The 16,329-nt window shown below is 43.9% G+C and overlaps 1 protein-coding gene across 10 annotated transcripts in view; it reads left to right on the forward strand.

Annotated features, from left to right (window-relative positions):
- Window positions 1-15,888, forward strand: part of CTIF (cap binding complex dependent translation initiation factor) — a 348,500-nt gene extending 332,612 nt beyond the window's left edge. For 8 of the 10 annotated variants that reach the window (XM_050944701.1, XM_050944708.1, XM_050944702.1 and 5 more), the window contains one exon: window positions 7,611-15,888. In XM_050944701.1, coding sequence (XP_050800658.1) covers window positions 7,611-7,826 — 216 coding nt within the window. In that variant the 3' untranslated portion in view covers window positions 7,827-15,888. The remainder of the gene's footprint in view (window positions 1-7,610) is intronic. The other 2 variants (XR_007773256.1, XR_007773257.1) reach the window with 2 other exon arrangements.
- Window positions 15,889-16,329: the final 441 nt, after the last annotated feature.

Below are 16,329 nucleotides of genomic sequence, written 5' to 3' on the forward strand. Positions count from 1 at the left end.
TGCTCCTTTCAGGGCAGGGAGCCCGGGTCTATAGCAGATGCCTTCCTTATTCCGTGGACGACCCACTTGTACTACGCGTTTCCCCCGTTTCCTCTGGTCCACAGGGTCCTTCTGAAGGTGCGCAGGGACAGGGCTCACGTGATCATGGTAGCCCCGGTGTGGCCCAGGCAACATTGGTACCCCATGCTGCTGGACCTGGCCATAGCCGACCCAGTTCCCCTGCCCCTTCACCCGGACCTGATTACCCAGGAGCACGGGACTCTCTGTCACCCGGACCTGCAGTCGCTGCACCTAGCGGCGTGGTTCCTGCGTGGCTGACCGGCTCTGAACTGCGCTGCTCCACCCCGGTGCGGGAGGTGCTTTTGGGCAGCAGGAAGCCTTCCACGAGAGCGACATACTCGGCCAAGTGGAAGCGTTTCTCCTGTTGGTGCGTGGAGAAAGGTCTCCGCCCTATGGAAGTTTCGGTGGCCAATATCTTAGACTACGTTTGGTCCCTCAAACAACAGGGTCTGGCGATATCGTCGTTTCGGGTCCACCTGGCAGCTATCTCCACCTTTCACCCGGGTGGGGATGGTCGCTCTGTTTTTTCTCACCCGACGGTGTCTAGATTCCTTAAGGGGCTGGAACGTTTATACCCTAACGTCCGACTCCCTGCTCCAACCTGGGATCTTATCCTGGTGTTGTCTCGGCTCATGGGGCCCCCCTTTGAGCCGTTAGCTACTTGCTCCCTACTTTATCTCTCTTGGAAGACTGCCTTTCTAGTAGCTATCACCTCAGCTAGGCGGGTGTCGGAACTCCGGGCTCTTGTGGTAGACCCCCCGTATACAGTCTTCCACAAAGATAAGGTGCAGCTGAGGCCACACCCTGCCTTTCTCCCCAAGGTAGTCTCGACCTTCCACATCAACCAAGAGATATTCCTTCCGGTTTTTTTCCCGAAACCTCACTCTTCAGGCAGGGAGCAGCAGCTCCACTCGCTTGATGTCCGTAGGGCTCTCGCGTTCTATGTGGAGAGGACCAAACCCTTCCGCAAATCCCCCCAGCTTTTCGTGGCGGTAGCGGACCGCATGAAGGGGCTTCCTATCTCCTCCCAGAGGTTATCCTCATGGGTAACGTCCTGTATCAGGACCTGCTATGACTTGGCCCACGTCCCTACGGGCCGTGTGACTGCGCATTCTACCAGGGCGCAGGCGTCGTCGCTGGCTTTCCTCGCCCGTGTGCCCATCCAGGAAATCTGTCGGGCAGCGACCTGGTCATCGGTCCACACCTTTGCTTCCCACTACGCCCTGGTCCAGCAGTCAAGAGAGGATGCGGCCTTCGGATCTGCAGTGCTCCATGCCGCGACTTCTCACTCCGACCCCACCGCCTAGGTATGGCTTGGGATTCACCTAACTGGAATGGATGTGAGCAATCACTCGAAGAAGAAAAGACGGTTACTCACCTTTGTAACTGTTGTTCTTCGAGATGTGTTGCTCACATCCATTCCACACCCGCCCTCCTTCCCCACTGTCGGAGTAGCCGGCAAGAAGGAACTGAGGAGCGTGTGGGCCGGCAGGGGTATATATCGAGCGCCATGGCGGCGCCACTCCAGGGGGCGACCTGCCGGCCCACTGGAGTTGCTAGGGTAAAAAGTTTCCGACGAACGTGCACGCGCGGCGCGCACACCTAACTGGAATGGATGTGAGCAACACATCTCGAAGAACAACAGTTACAAAGGTGAGTAACCGTCTTTTCCCAGTCCCAGTCTGCCTTTCTGGACTTCTTGTCAAGCTCTTGTCCCCATCCCATTTCCCTCCCTTTCCCCTCCAGTTCCTTGTCCCAGTCTCTTTGCAGACAGTCCCATTCTCCCCTGCACCCTGGCTTCTTGTCAAATTTGTCTCTCTTCCCCATCCCTTTCCCCCCACTACATTGGTTCCCAGTCTCTTTGCCCAGCTAGTCCTGATCTCCTTTGAGGTCAGACTAGATGATCTGTTGGTCCCTTCTTGCCTTAAAATCTATGAAACTGCCTCCCGCCACCCAGCTTCCAGTTCCGGTCTCCCCACATGGCTTCCTGTCTCATTCTCCCTCTCCCCACCACACCCGAGCCTTCAGTCTCAGTCATGTGTTGTCTTCCCACCCAAGGATCCTTCTCCAAATCTGTCTCCTTCCCCCCGCGTATGGTTCTTGTCCCCTCTCCAATTGAAAAAGGCTGTTTCTTCCTCGACACTGCCTGGATGGCAGGAGAGGCGAATGCTGAGAGCACAGGAGAGACAGTCTCCCTGCTCTTAGTTTAGGGGCCAGCCCTGGCATGGCCCACATCATCTTGAGAGTTGCAATTCCAGGGAAGGTTCATCTCTGCCCTGGATGGAGGAGCATGCTCAGTGTGGATGGAATGGTCAGAGTTTTTAGCTTCAAAGCTCTAGCAAGTCACTACTCAGCATATGCAAACTGCAATTTTTTATTTTTTTTGAAGGATTTTAACTTGGCCAAATTTGGGCAGTTTTTCGAGAGGCTGACAAAAGGCACATCCCTGACACAAAGGCCATCCCACCCCCTTGCCAAATTTCAAGTTCCTGCTTCAAAGTTGGAGGCACGAAAGCATTTCAAAGAAACAGTTGCCAGAATTTAACATGGACAAAACAACTTATTTTTCGCTAGTGTCTCTCTTGGAAATGGCTGAAATTCTCCAAAAAGACTCAGGCTGAGGCAGACACCTGGCTTGGGAAATTTCAGCTCAAATGGTTAAAGATTGGCAACGTTATATATAAACAACTGAAAACAGGGTCTAATAATGGAAAGTGTGGAGCAACCTTAATAATAGCTGGCGCTGCCATAAGATAATAATAGGAAAAGGATTTGCAGCACTGTGGCTGGAGCAGAGTCTGGCATTCTGGATACATGCATTCTAGTCCATGCCTTGCCATTGGTATGGTGTGAACTCGGACTAGTCACCAACCTTTCTGTACCTCAATTTCCACCTTTGCTGAATGGCTGCAATGCCGTATTCTATCCCACAAGAATGTTTTGAGGATTCATTGTTTTAAAGCAACTTGAGACTCTCAGAGGAAGTGCACCATACCTGATAAATGAAAATCATTGTTTTATATAGATTACCAATTCAGTGCAACTTTCCTAAATTAACACTAATGACTGGGGGTTAACTGACACTTGTGAATCAGCAAAATTACTGAATGAACATTTAAAAATGTCTGACGAAGTGGGCATTCACCCACAAAAGTTTATGCTCCAATACATCTGTTAGTCTATAAGGTGACCCAGGACTCCTTGTCGCTTTTTAAAAACCCAGACTATCACCTCACAGCATGCATTTTGTTTTGTCAGATTGATTTTCGAGTGGGATTTGGTAAAGCATTCAGCAGTACTCCTGTTGGAGTGAGTGCTTTCAAATTCCCACTCTGACTGTTCAGTTCTTCATGATTTACCACTGAATGTTCAGTAGTATATTTTATTAAAAAAAAATTTGAGAGGCTTAGGAATACATGGCCTCAGTACAGGACCTAGTGAGTAACATTGAGAAGTGGGTTGCCAGTTATTTGAGCAAGATTAGAGAATTATAGAAATGTAGGGCTGGAAGGGACCTCGGGAAGTGATGATGAAGCCTCTTCCAGAGCTTAATTTATAGTTAGAAAGTGAGTATCTAACCTAAATCTCTGTTGCTGCAGATTAAGCCTATTATTTCTTGTCCTACTTCCAGTGCTCATGGAGAATGATCAATCACTGCTCTTTATACCAGTCCTTAATGTATTTGAAGACTGTTTTCAGGTACCCCCTTCTCTCAAGACTAAATATGCCCAATATTTTTAATCTTTCCATGTAGGTCAGGTTTTCTTTAAACCTTTTATCACATTTGTTGCCCTCCTCTGAACTCGCTCCAGTTTGTCCACATCTTTTCTAAGTGTTGCGCCCAGAATTGGACACAGTGCTCCAGGTGAGGCCTCACCAGTGCCGAGTACAGCGTGATAGTTCCCTCCTGTGTCTTACATGCAACATTTCTGTTACTACACCCCAGAATGATATTAGCCTTTTTCACATCACATTGTTTTCTGATACTCAATTTGTGATCCATTATAGCCCACAGACCCTTTTCAGCAGTACTACCACCTAGCCAATTATTCCCCATTTTGTAGTTGTGCATTTGATTTTTCCTTTCTTAGTGAACTACTTTGCACTTGCCTCTATTGAATTTCATCCTACTGATTTCAGACCAATTCTCTAATTTGTCAAGGTAGTTTTGTGTTCTAATCCTACCCTTCAAAGTGCTTGCAACCCCTTCCAGTTTGGTATCATCTACAGATTTTATAAGCATGCTCTCCACTCCACTATTCAAGTCATTAATGAAAATATTGAATACTATCGGATCCGGGACTGACACCTCTGGGACCCCACTAAATGTACCCTGCGTTCCCAATTTGACAGTGAACCATAGATAACTCCTCTTTGAGTACAGTTTTTCAACAAGTTGTGCACCCATTTCAACCTAATTACATCTACTCCGTATTTCCTTAGTTTATGTATGAGAATGTCATGTGAAACTGTATCAAAGGCCTTACTAAAACCAAGATATATCACATCTGCTGTGTCCTCCTCCCCCCCCCCACATACCCTTTCCACTAGGCCAGTAGCCCCATCAAAGAAGCCAATCAGGTTGATTTGGCATGATCTTGACAAATCTGTGCTGGCTATTCCTTATAATCCTATTATCCGCTAGGTGCTTACAAATTGATTGTTTAACAATTTATTTCAGTATCTTTCCAGGTATCAAAGTTAGGCTGACTGGTTTACAATTCCCTGGGTCCTCTTTGTTCCGCTTTTAAAAGATAGATACCATGTTTGTTTTTCTCCTGTCCTCTGAGACCTTGCCTATCCTCTGAGTTCTTAAAGATAATTGCTAATGTTCTGAGATTGCTTCAGCTAGTTCCTTAAGGCCCTTGGATGAATTTCATCAGGCCCTGCCGACTTGAATACAAATAATTTACCTAAATATTCTTTAACCTGTTCTTTCCCAATTTGGGCATATATTCCTTCCTCCTTGGTGTTAATATTAATTGTGTTGAGTATCTGGTTACCATTAACCTTTTTAGTGAAGGCTCAAGAAAATAGGCATTAATCACCTCACCTTTTTGGTGTCATCACTTATTCGCTCTCCTTCCTTGCTAAGTAGAGGACCTACACTTTCCTTCATTTTTCTTTTGCTCCCAATGTATTTAAAGAACCTCTTCTTTTGGCCTTTTCTGTCTCTTGTTGGTGTCACTCATTTTGTGCCTTGGCCTTTCTGATTTTGTCCCTGCTTTTGTTCTTGTGAGCTGTTCATAGATTCATAGACTCTAGGACTGGAAGGGACCTCGAGAGGTCATCGAGTCCAGTCCCCTGCCCTCATGGCAGGACCAAATATTGTCTAGACCATCCCTAATAAACATTTATCTAACCTACTCTTAAATATCTCCAGAGATGGAGATTCCACAACTTCCCTAGGCAATCTATTCCAGTGTTTAACTACCCTGACAGTTAGAAACTTTTTCCTAATGTCCAACCTAAATCTCCCTTGCTGCAGTTTAAGCCCATTGCTTCTTGTTCTATCATTGGAGGCTAAGGTGAACAAGTTTTCTCCTTCCTCCTGATGACACCCTTTTAGATACCTGAAAACTGCTATCATGTCCCCTCTCAGTCTTCTCTTTTCCAAACTAAACAAACCCAATTCCTTCAGCCTTCCTTCATAGGTCATGTTCTCAAGACCTTTAATCATTCTTGTTGCTCTTCTCTGGACCCTCTCCAATTTCTCCACATCTTTCTTGCGGTGCCCAGAACTGGACACAATACTCCAGCTGAGGCCTGACCAGCGCAGAGTAAAGCGGAAGAATGACTTCTCGTGTCTTGTTTACAACACACCTGTTAATGCATCCCAGAATCACGTTTGCTTTTTTTGCAACAGTATCACACTGTTGACTCATATTAAGCTTGTGGTCTACTATGACCCCTAGATCTCTTTCTGCCATACTCCTTCCTAGACAGTCTCTTCCCATTCTGTATGTGTGAAACTGATTGTTCCTTCCTAAGTGGAGCACTTTGCATTTATCTTTATTGAACTTCATCCTGTTTACCTCAGACCATTTCTCCAATTTGTTATTGCTGTTCTTAAAGCGCAATCCTGCTTCTGTTAAGACAAAACAAGGTGAACGCACACAAAAAGAGGAGTGAAAAATACAACAAAGATCAAAACTTCATCTTTCACCTGCAGCCCTGCTACTGGAAAAGTACAAGAAGAGCACGTATTCACCTTAGCAGCCACTCTGAGACCTGGCAAACTTCTACGAGCATCAGATGTTTTTGACATTGCATTTAGCTGCCTTTCTGGTCACAGACTTATAGCAGTGTGGCAAAATATGCAAGCTTGGCCATCTAAACCAGACTCTTGTTGGACAAAAGGGAAAAGGAGAGAGAGGGGAAAGAGAATGATTAAGGTAGGGAAGGAAAAGGACACAGTGTGTGGGGGACAAAGTTTCACATTCCAGGTGGGGTTGGGATCTGAAGCTGATGGAGGTGGCGATGTCAGCATCTGTCTCCCACTCTCTGGCCCTGTCTGGTCAGGACATCTTTCAGGGTTAGGATGAAGAAGGTCCTGTGGATCCCAGTAGGCGATGGTGGTGGCAGCCATATTGATAAAGCTCGCTCTTTCCCCATCTTTCAGTCAGCCAGCATCGCGCTAGCCAGCTTTTTCTCCCCAAAGTCTCTTTTGGAGGACACAAAAAGCAGAGTCTTGACTGGAATAGCCTATCCTCCTCCTTATTTTGTCCACCAATTAGGCCTAATTTCTGACACACCAATTTTGGTTCGTTAATTTACGGTTGCACACTTTTCTTGTTTGCCAGGCATGATCTTGAGTTATATCAGTAGGGCCTTTTTATTTGGACTAATTCAGTCTTTGTATCTCTTTTTTGTATCTTCTCCCATCAACATTTATTGTCACAGGTTATTGTGACACTTTTTAAACTTTCTTACAGTTGAGTTCACAATAAAGATAAGTTTGTAGGCCCAGTTATCACACCGTACCTATGTCACATTTGCACCCATAACCAGGTAATTCAGCGTACAAGATCTCAAGATTTGCACTCATATCTCAGCTGCAGGTGCCAAATGCAGGTGAGGACTTCGTCTCCAGAAAGGATGGCTACACTTTTTGAAATCAGCCCTATTATGTAAATATTTTGTCCTTATAGTTGAATGCTGTTAAGTGTAGCCTCCAGAAGCCCTTAAGTTGTTACATGACAGCAAACATCAGACCATCTGTGGCTCTTCTGCCATTGTTTCTCTGCAGCCAGCATCACTTTTTTCAGAGGTGCCATATGCCTGCATCCAGCTCTGCACTTTAATAATTTACAAGCATGGGTGCCGGCAGGATAGCTTTCCAGGAGAGTCTCCACAAAGTGAGGGATTCTGGTAGCAATGCTGTGATTAACTGAGCTTTATATTTCCCTTGAGCCCCCCACCACCCTACATGACAAGCCCAAGCTGACATCTTAGTTGCAACCAGGATAGTTTTAAAACTGAACAATAATAAACACTGGAGTGGTGACTTGCACTTTAACATGCAACTTTCAACCCTTCTCTCTTGACAGCTGCAAAGCACAGGCCGGCTGCTGGAGGACCAGCTGCCTGAGATGATGACAGAGCTGCTGGCAATAGCACGTGACAAGATGCTGTGCCCCTCGGAGTCCATGCTGACACGGTCCCTCCTCCTCGAGGTCATTGAGCTGCACGCCAACAACTGGAACCCCCTGACGCCCACCATCACACAGTACTACAACAAGACAATCCAGAAACTGACAGCCTGAGAACGCGGGGCGGTGGGGATGGAAGGGAGCAGGAAGAAGACGTGCACCTTAAAAGGAAACAGGAAGGAACTGTGCTACAAATTGATCAGCTACTGGAGAGAGAAGCAAGAACCTTTATGAGAAAATACCTAAGAAGACAAACCCCAGCATGCTTAAGAATCTGTTCATGAGGTTGGGGGGCAGGGGAGCATGTTTCTTTTCAGCTGCGTTGCGGAGCACCACCCCTCTTTCCTGCTGAGTTTTTGTTTCAGGTTTCTTTTATTAAATCATTGCTCATGCAGCTGCTCATCCCACCGTGTTGTTGTTTGGCTTTAGAAAGAACACGGAGAATTTGAAAAGCAAGTGGACGTGCAGGCTAGCATTGTTTTCACGCCATTCTCTTGGCTTGCACCAGCCAACTGGCAGGAGACAACACACAGCAGATGTCTTGGGAAGACAAAGAAAGACACGTTCCACACCAGACGCCGGTAATTGACGGCTTTTGTCAAAGCGAAGCTTTTATTATTTTTTCCCCTCCTCTTGTCTTCAACTTTTTATTCTCCCCCCGACCCTCCCTCTGCAAAATCCCCACGAAACACCTAGTTCTAGGTTAGGATTTCACACAAGATGATTTATTTATTTGCACTGGGTTTTCATTTTTCTTTGTTGTTGTTTTATTAGGTTTTTTTAAATGGACATTTGCTATCAACTTTGAAATATGAAAATAACATTATAATGTGAGCGCTTGAATGGTTGGCACGAGGGTGTTAAATTGGAAGAAGAAGTTAAAAAAAATCCAAAAGCCACTTTAGAAGTATCATAGCCACAGTCTTCTTGCCAGTAACCTGTCAAGGTAATTGAAAAAATGTACACTCTGCACTGGTAACTCTTAGAAACACAGGCATTCTGCAGCTGTTTGCTACTAAAGACGCAGTATTCCTCATCCACTAAACTATAATCCATTTATTTTTTGTAACTTACTTTGTTTGTTTAAAGAGTGCTTTATTGTAATTACTGTCACAGTTGTAATTATACATTTAAACCAGGTCCCTTATGCTTGGTCCTAATAATAGACAAGGTGAGGGAAAAATTAAGACTTGAAGTTCTTCTTTGGAAACCGGTAAACAGAAGGTGACAAGTATATGGCATTGGAAAGGAAAAAAGAAAAGCTGAAAATATAGCTTTCAGGTTTGGCTTCTAATCAGCTAAACTTTCCTAACCAGTGTGTCTCAGTTTGCATTGTATAGACGTGGAACTCAGAAGGAGGCTGTCCCTGTCTTTTTTATTTGCCAGAAGCATAGTCTGTTTAGTCGGTGTAACTAATACAGCCTCTGATATGGAGGAGGGTCAGAGCGGGTTGTTTCGTTCCACTAAAGAGGAGAGCAATGTGAATGGCTAGAGACGGAGTTAGAGGTAGTACGAGAAGCAAGCCACAGTACACCTCACTGGCCTTACCCGCGTAACCCACTGGTGCATGTGTGTTACAATTCCCATTCTGTGTCCAATTCACAGAGGATATGAGTCTGTTACAGCCCCAGCTAGGGACTTTCAGCTCAAACGGTAACAGCTCATGCTTTTAACTTTGGCAATCTCTGGTTCAATCCCTGGTGAGTCAGACAAGATGGCAGCTGTCGCACAGTGGAAGCTTGTCTGGAATTCAAACTGCTTTGGGCCTCAGACACTGAGGATGAGCTTTCTTGGATCCGAGGAAGGACATAACTCACTGGTGAGCATGTGTTACAGGTCCCCAGCCTCCATGCCCAGTGCGCAGAGAGAGGAGTCTGTTACAGCCCGAGCTAGAGAGATTTGATTCTTTAGTGCAGGCTGTCGCAGCTCATGCTTTTTGAGCTCTGGAGGTGCCCAGTTCAATCTCCAGTTGGCAAAGGCAGCAGCCATCACATCTACTTGTCCCATCATATTTAACACTAGTGCAGTTTCACTGGTGTTAGAAACATTGGGAGCCCTTTATAGAGAGGCTGCTGATTGCAATTTAAGCGCTGTGTTCTCTAGACCTGAGATTAAGCGATATACGTGCAGGATTAAGTGATATACGTGCTTAAAAACCCTAGTGCTCCGTCTGTTCTAGGGTTCTACACAATGGTCACATCGATGAAGCTGAAGTGGTGTTGGCAATGCTGAGAAGTGTTTGCAGAATGCCCCTAGGGCAGATCAGTCTAGCATGAGAGGTGAAGCCAGTGACTTGACTTGATTAGATGTGCGACGTGCTTTTAGACTGAGATGGAGCCATGTCAGTCATAAAACAAGTATTAGTTTTGAAGCACCTGCAAGTTTGGCAGAGAAACCACAGCTTCCAAGCATATGGTACATTTATTTTTTAAAGTATCTATTCTGTAGCAAGTCTGTAATTCCTAAGAAGAGCAAAGCTGCCCACCAAACCCTTCCTTAAGGGCCAGTCCCACGGGACAGCATGGCTTTAATTCCCAATGATGCCAGCAGGATGTGTGGGTGCTCATCAACTTGCAGACTTAGGGCTTTAATGTATAATATAAGGCAAGAAATTTGTGAGATCGACGTAAACACAATATTTACCATTTGGGGTGTGAGTAACATTAACCAGATTTATGGATCCTGTTGACTAACTTCAGTTTCTTTTTTGGAAAAGGAGATCTGTTCCAGCCCCGTATTTGAAACATGCTTTTAAGTTACTTATTTCAGTAACTTTATATTGATAAAGAGGGATGGGCAGGCCATTACTTCACTTCCTGTACAGTGACCAGGAAATGATGTCATGGCTTAGCAGTTGCTTCTTTATTGATGCTTTTATTTACTACATCACTTCTGGTGCTTACTTGATGAAGTCTAACAGAATTAGAGGGTGGAAATTTCCCTTTATTTGTTCAGCACTTATTACAATGGAAGATTAGAGAAGGAAGAGACAGTACATAACCCTCCCTCCAGGCACCTGTGATCTGAGCATAGCTGCCAATGTTGGGTGAATCTAACCATTAAGAGATTAATATCTGCGTTATTTCATTATTGCAACAGGTCTCAGAAACTCATTTAGAAAATCTGTTTTGGTGTTTGTAACACTCACAAGCTGTTTTCCAAAAGTCAGTTTGTGATTAGGGCGCTACTGATCGGTGCTTATAATGTGGGAGGATGATATATTCCAATTTTTTCTTCACTTTTCTCCTGTTGTTCAGTTTTCTTCCCTTTCCCCTGATAGTAAGAAGTATGGATTCGGCAACCCACCTCTGGCACCATGAAACTGGAGTGTAGCTCCTGTTTAAACATGAGACCCAAACACAAACCCCCAGATCCAAATACCCACCCACCTGGAGGCAATACAGATCTGGATCTGAACTCCACAACTTAGACAAGTAGATTGAATTTCTGCCTGCTTGTTGACAAGAACAAAGATTCAATCCAGATCTTTTTTGGATGTTCAGTATAAGAGAGAACCAGATTTCTCCGTTACTTGGGGAGAAATTATTTGCAGGAAGCCAAGTTTGAGGGCAAAAATTTCCAACAGAGAAAATACCACAAGAGGAGAGAAGATTTGTTTTATGGTTCACAGTTATTCAAAACTTCTCTGCTTGGGTCTTTTCTAAGGTGCATACAAAGCAAGAGAAAACAGCAGGAAACAGAATCCTCAACAGTACCGTGTCCAAGAAAGAAAGAGAAGACCTTGATTCAGCTGTAAAAAATTGCCTAATGCACTGGACTTCTCTGGAAAGACTGATTTCTAAGTTCCAGAAACAGTCTAGGGATGACAAGAGGTTAGCTCTCTGAAGACTGACACTTGCAGTACCTCAGCATTAGGTTGTCTGTGAGAAGACTGTGTCGCAGTAGGGGCAGCAATATTTTATAGTGAATATCCTTGAGAGATTGGACTTTATAGAACAACAAAGCCCAACAGTGTTATAAGGTTCAGGGCTGTAGCCTTTGAATCTAAACCCTCCTTAACGTGTTTGCCCTCTGATGCCTTGCCCCTTGGGGTGTGAAAGAAGCAGCTGCTTAAGACTGGATTCAGTGCAGTCTCACAGAATTGTCATGACAATTTATCAACCTGAGCACAAACTCTACTCACCCCCGTTTCAAGACGATGCTAAAGATGGAAAACAAAAATGTTCAAGGTTGATGTAATGTGATATGTGGGTTATCCTCAGTTGATTATTTGATTGCTTTAGAAGGTCCACAGCCAATCAGAATAATTATTTAAGCAGCTTAATATATCCATGTGCTGCTGCTACTTTTTCAGACTTGAACAAAGAATTTAAAAGTGATTTTTTGTTTTATTTTTGGGTTTAGCTTTTTTTTTTAAAAAGAAAAACAACCCCTAAAATACAGGCCATATGGGGAAATGTGTGAATGATCGAATTGAGCCCTCCAATAACCACGATCTCCAGCTCCTGTTCCCAGCCCTCCCAGTATACATGCCAGCTTCTGTGGCTCCTGTCTTTCACCCAGTATAGTCTGCAACATTTCAGAATTGACCTCTGAATGTATCAAAGGAAGGGAAAAAGAAGAACCCAGAGAAGAATTGGAAATTGCATTTCTAAGACTTGAATTTTCACCTAATCACTGGGAATTTTCTTAGAGCACCAAGAAGCAAAGCCAAGCCACATGACAGTAATTCTGTTCAAATGCTTCTCCACCGCCAGGCATGAGGATTTATTCATAGTTTTCCTTTACTAGAGGTTGCCTTCTAGCTGCAGTCCTGTACCCAGATATTCAGGTTTAATGGATTTGGCCTGTTACTTTGTTCTGTAGCCCTGAAATTTTCCCCCAGCCCTTTTTGGACAGTGTCTAAGAATTTCTCGTGATGTGAAATCCATCTTTCAATGATTCGTGATTTGTATCTGACATTTAAAGTGTGTTCATTCTGCCATTAACTGCTTTGTAATTTGAAATTTTGATTGTTCCATGGGTACCTATGAATCTAAATGTTGACTGAAAATGTATTTTTTCCCCTGGAACTATACACACCATCAATCATATCTTTTGAAAGTCCATTGATAACAATAAACTTTACCTATGACATTGCTACCCCTGAACAGCATTGCTAAGGAATGAAAGAAACAGGACAAAATAGCATTTTTCTCCATCTAAGAGTGGTCACCAATTTATGTTTCCAGGTTTCTCAATAGTGAGAGACTGTCCACTATATGAATGTGAAAGCATCATCAGTACCACTGGTGTAAATAACATGCATTCTATAAGATGCTCTGTGGTGGGAAGTGTCCAGCAGAAGCAGTAGTGCCAAGATACAACTAGATCCAATATTATAGGTTCACTGGAAATGTCTATAAATCAGCACTGTAAAACCATCTCTGTTTTTAATATTTTCACCAATTCATGGTAAGGTCAAGTACAAAAATCCAAGTGAATTTGTTTGTTGTTTCTATTCTTTATAGCCACCAGAGCCTGTAATTATTAAGGCCATGTCTACACTAGCACTTATGTCAGCAAACTTTTGTCGCTCAGAGGTGTGAAAAAACAAACCCCTAAGCAGTATACGTTTCACTGGCATAAGTGGTAGAATGTACTGTGCTGTTGGTGAGACAGCTTCTCCTGCCGACATAGCTACTGCTGCTCGTTGGGGGTAGTTTAATTATATCAACAGGAGAGCTCTCTTCCGTGGGCATAGAGTGGCTACGCGAGAGATCTTACAGGGGTGCAGTTGTATCAGGACAGCTCTGCTGCTGTAAACTCTCTAGTGTAGACATAGCCTTAGTGTGCACTGAGTTACCTTTTGAAGGAACATGAGTTACCATTTATGTTTCTTCATTAGCTTTGTCCAGTTTCAACCTTTGTGTTCTCAATAAACGTAGATTTCAAAAATTGTTCCCTTAAAATTAAATCAGTGGAGGGAGGGGGCAGGAAGTCCAGTTAGGGTATGTCTACACTACCCACTGAATTGGTGGCCAGCGATCAATCCGGAAGGGATCGATTTATCGCATCTAGTCTAGACACGATAAATCGACCCCCAAGTGCTCTCCCATCAACTCCTGTACTACAGCACTGCGAGAGGTGCAGGCAGAGTCGACGGGGGAGCGTCAGCAGCTGACTCACCAAGGTGAAGATACCACAGTAAGTCGATCTAAGTACGCTGACTTCAGCTACAGTATTCACGTAGCTGAAGTTGTGTAACTTAGATCGATCCCCGTCTCCACCCTCCAGTCCTCCATGTAGACCAGGGCTTAGATATGTCAGGTTAGATCTTCAGCTGATGTGAGTTGGAGTAACATCACTAAAGCTATATCAGTTCACACCAGCTCAGGATCTGGCCCTTCATCCATAGGTCATTAAATTTGTCCTGCCTTGTACCCTGAGAAGATATCTTCTCACCTGCGGTTTGTGGATCTAGGTGGAGAAAAGCAGTGGTACCGTTGGGAAATCCCTGAGATGAAGCTGCACAGGCAAAGAATGTTTTCTCAGTGTTACAGTAACTAAATTTACTGAGAGGATGAAGGGGGAGGGAGAAGCTCAAATGAAGAACAGATTTGTGGAGTCTTCCACTACAAAGTGGTTAGCCATCTGCCCAAAGTCTATATGGCATGTGATTAGACTGGTTCCTAGTGAAATTAGTTCCGAATTGAAGGTTTTAGTTCTCCACAAAGTGACTTGTGTGGTTTCCCACGAGGGATTTCACCACTGTTTGGAGAAGACATCATCTATATAAAGGGTGAAACACAAAGAGGGGAGAGCAGTGAAGTAAGTGATATGCTTGGGTCTCCCCTTCCCCCTGAAGGAGACTACTTTGTATCTATTCTTGGCGTGATGGATGAGTTTGAAAGGAAAATTGATAGAAGCCCTATGGTTTATTTTTGTTCACAAGCTTAGCCTTATTTTTACAAACACCTCTCACTTAGAAGTCTCAGAATCTTAAACTTGATTTTTATTCCCCCTCCGGGTGTTCTGTGGATTTATACTAATTTTGTTCTTTCCACTAAGCTATTATCCCATCCTTTTGTGATCTCCAGGAGAAATAACACTAAAGCTTTCCAAGTCCAGTGTCAAAAGCAAAGGGAGTTGAGGTTTCCTTCAGAACACAGTCACACTAACAATTATTTTTTTAAATGTATTTATTGTGTTTGAAAATTTAATCATCAGATTTGTTAAACTAGGCGCTTTTATAAAAAAGAGAAAAGGAAACATTTTTTGGGGGGGAAGAGACTAGCTATTTGTGCTAGGGGAGAAAAACATCATTTTCTGCTGTTCTTAGACTGTTAAGACAAGGGAGATCACTCTTCATGGCAATTCAGTCTCGTTTATAGAACATCCAGAACCACTGTATGCTATGAAATACATCATCTGCATAATAAATGTTTAAAGCCTGACATTTCACCATCTCTCTCGATATGTGGTATCAGTTTTGGTGGTCTGCTGAGATGTTTATTTTGTTGAGCTTGGAACTAAGTATGGAAGAAAAAGAATACCTGCCTGGTTAAAAATTTAAAGGAGGGATTCATTCTTCCTTCCTTTATTGTTTGGTACAGCAGGCTGTGCTGCATGTCTGATCCATTATCACCCTGTCATGTACTCATCACTAAGGCCTCAATCCTGTGCCATGCAGAGGGCTCAGAATGGAAAATTGAGAGCGCTCACCATTTCACATTATCAGGTTTTAGAAGGCTGGATCCTCCCATTAGAATCATTAGAGTTTTGCCATTGGCTTCAGTGAGAACAAATTTGGGCCCTGAGAGTCCATCCAATGCCCACTGAAGTCAATGCAAAGACTGTATTTGGCTTCAGTGGGCATTGGATCAGAGCCAGTCTTCTGACTCTGCTACTGATCTGATCCCATTCCCCAAGAAGAAACAGTGCAGGGGCATCCAAAGCGATATCCATTAGGTTCTCTTTTCCCCTGCTTCTGTTGAAATTGATAGCATGACTAAATACCTCAGTATAAGGTTTTGTTTTGTTTTGTTACATTGGGGAGAAAGGGGGTTTGCACATTTTTGTTGCTGTTGTAAAAGTCTGCATTTTAATATATGCAAAAACTCTCTTGCTGAAACTTTCATTTTTATTATATTATGGTTTCATCAAAATGGATGACAAATAGTGCAACTATTATGGTGAATTGTGATATTAATCACAGAATAAATATTGAAATCAATGTTTAGAAACTTCCATTGCCTCCTTATTTTGCCACGTTTTGCGGGGAGGGAGGGTTGTTTTTGTTTTTGTAGTATTTGTGTTCCTCACATATTTCATGTCTCAGCTCTACAAAAAAGTAACAGCCCCCCTCACACAAAATAATTTGGCACCTGTGGCTTATCTAATACTGCTGGTTCCCTACAGGGCAGCCAGTTAACCTTAATGGAGATGAAGGCCCAAATCAAGGGCCTTTTACATGGAACATCCACATCTCCCATTGGCTTTTATGGGAGTTCCTGGTGCTCCTTTGAGGATCAGGCCCCAACGTCTTTAATTGCTAGATCAAGGATCCAGGTATTCCCTAGCTGTTGGAAAGTTCCATTTCTGAGCCAAACTTTGCAGCATGGGCCAACTCTGCCCTGGTAACACAGCTGGTTTGGGGGGAGGAATCGCTCAGTGG

The sequence above is a fragment of the Gopherus flavomarginatus genome, chromosome 3 (genome assembly GCF_025201925.1).
Source record: "Gopherus flavomarginatus isolate rGopFla2 chromosome 3, rGopFla2.mat.asm, whole genome shotgun sequence".
NCBI classification, from domain to species: Eukaryota; Metazoa; Chordata; order Testudines; family Testudinidae; genus Gopherus; species Gopherus flavomarginatus.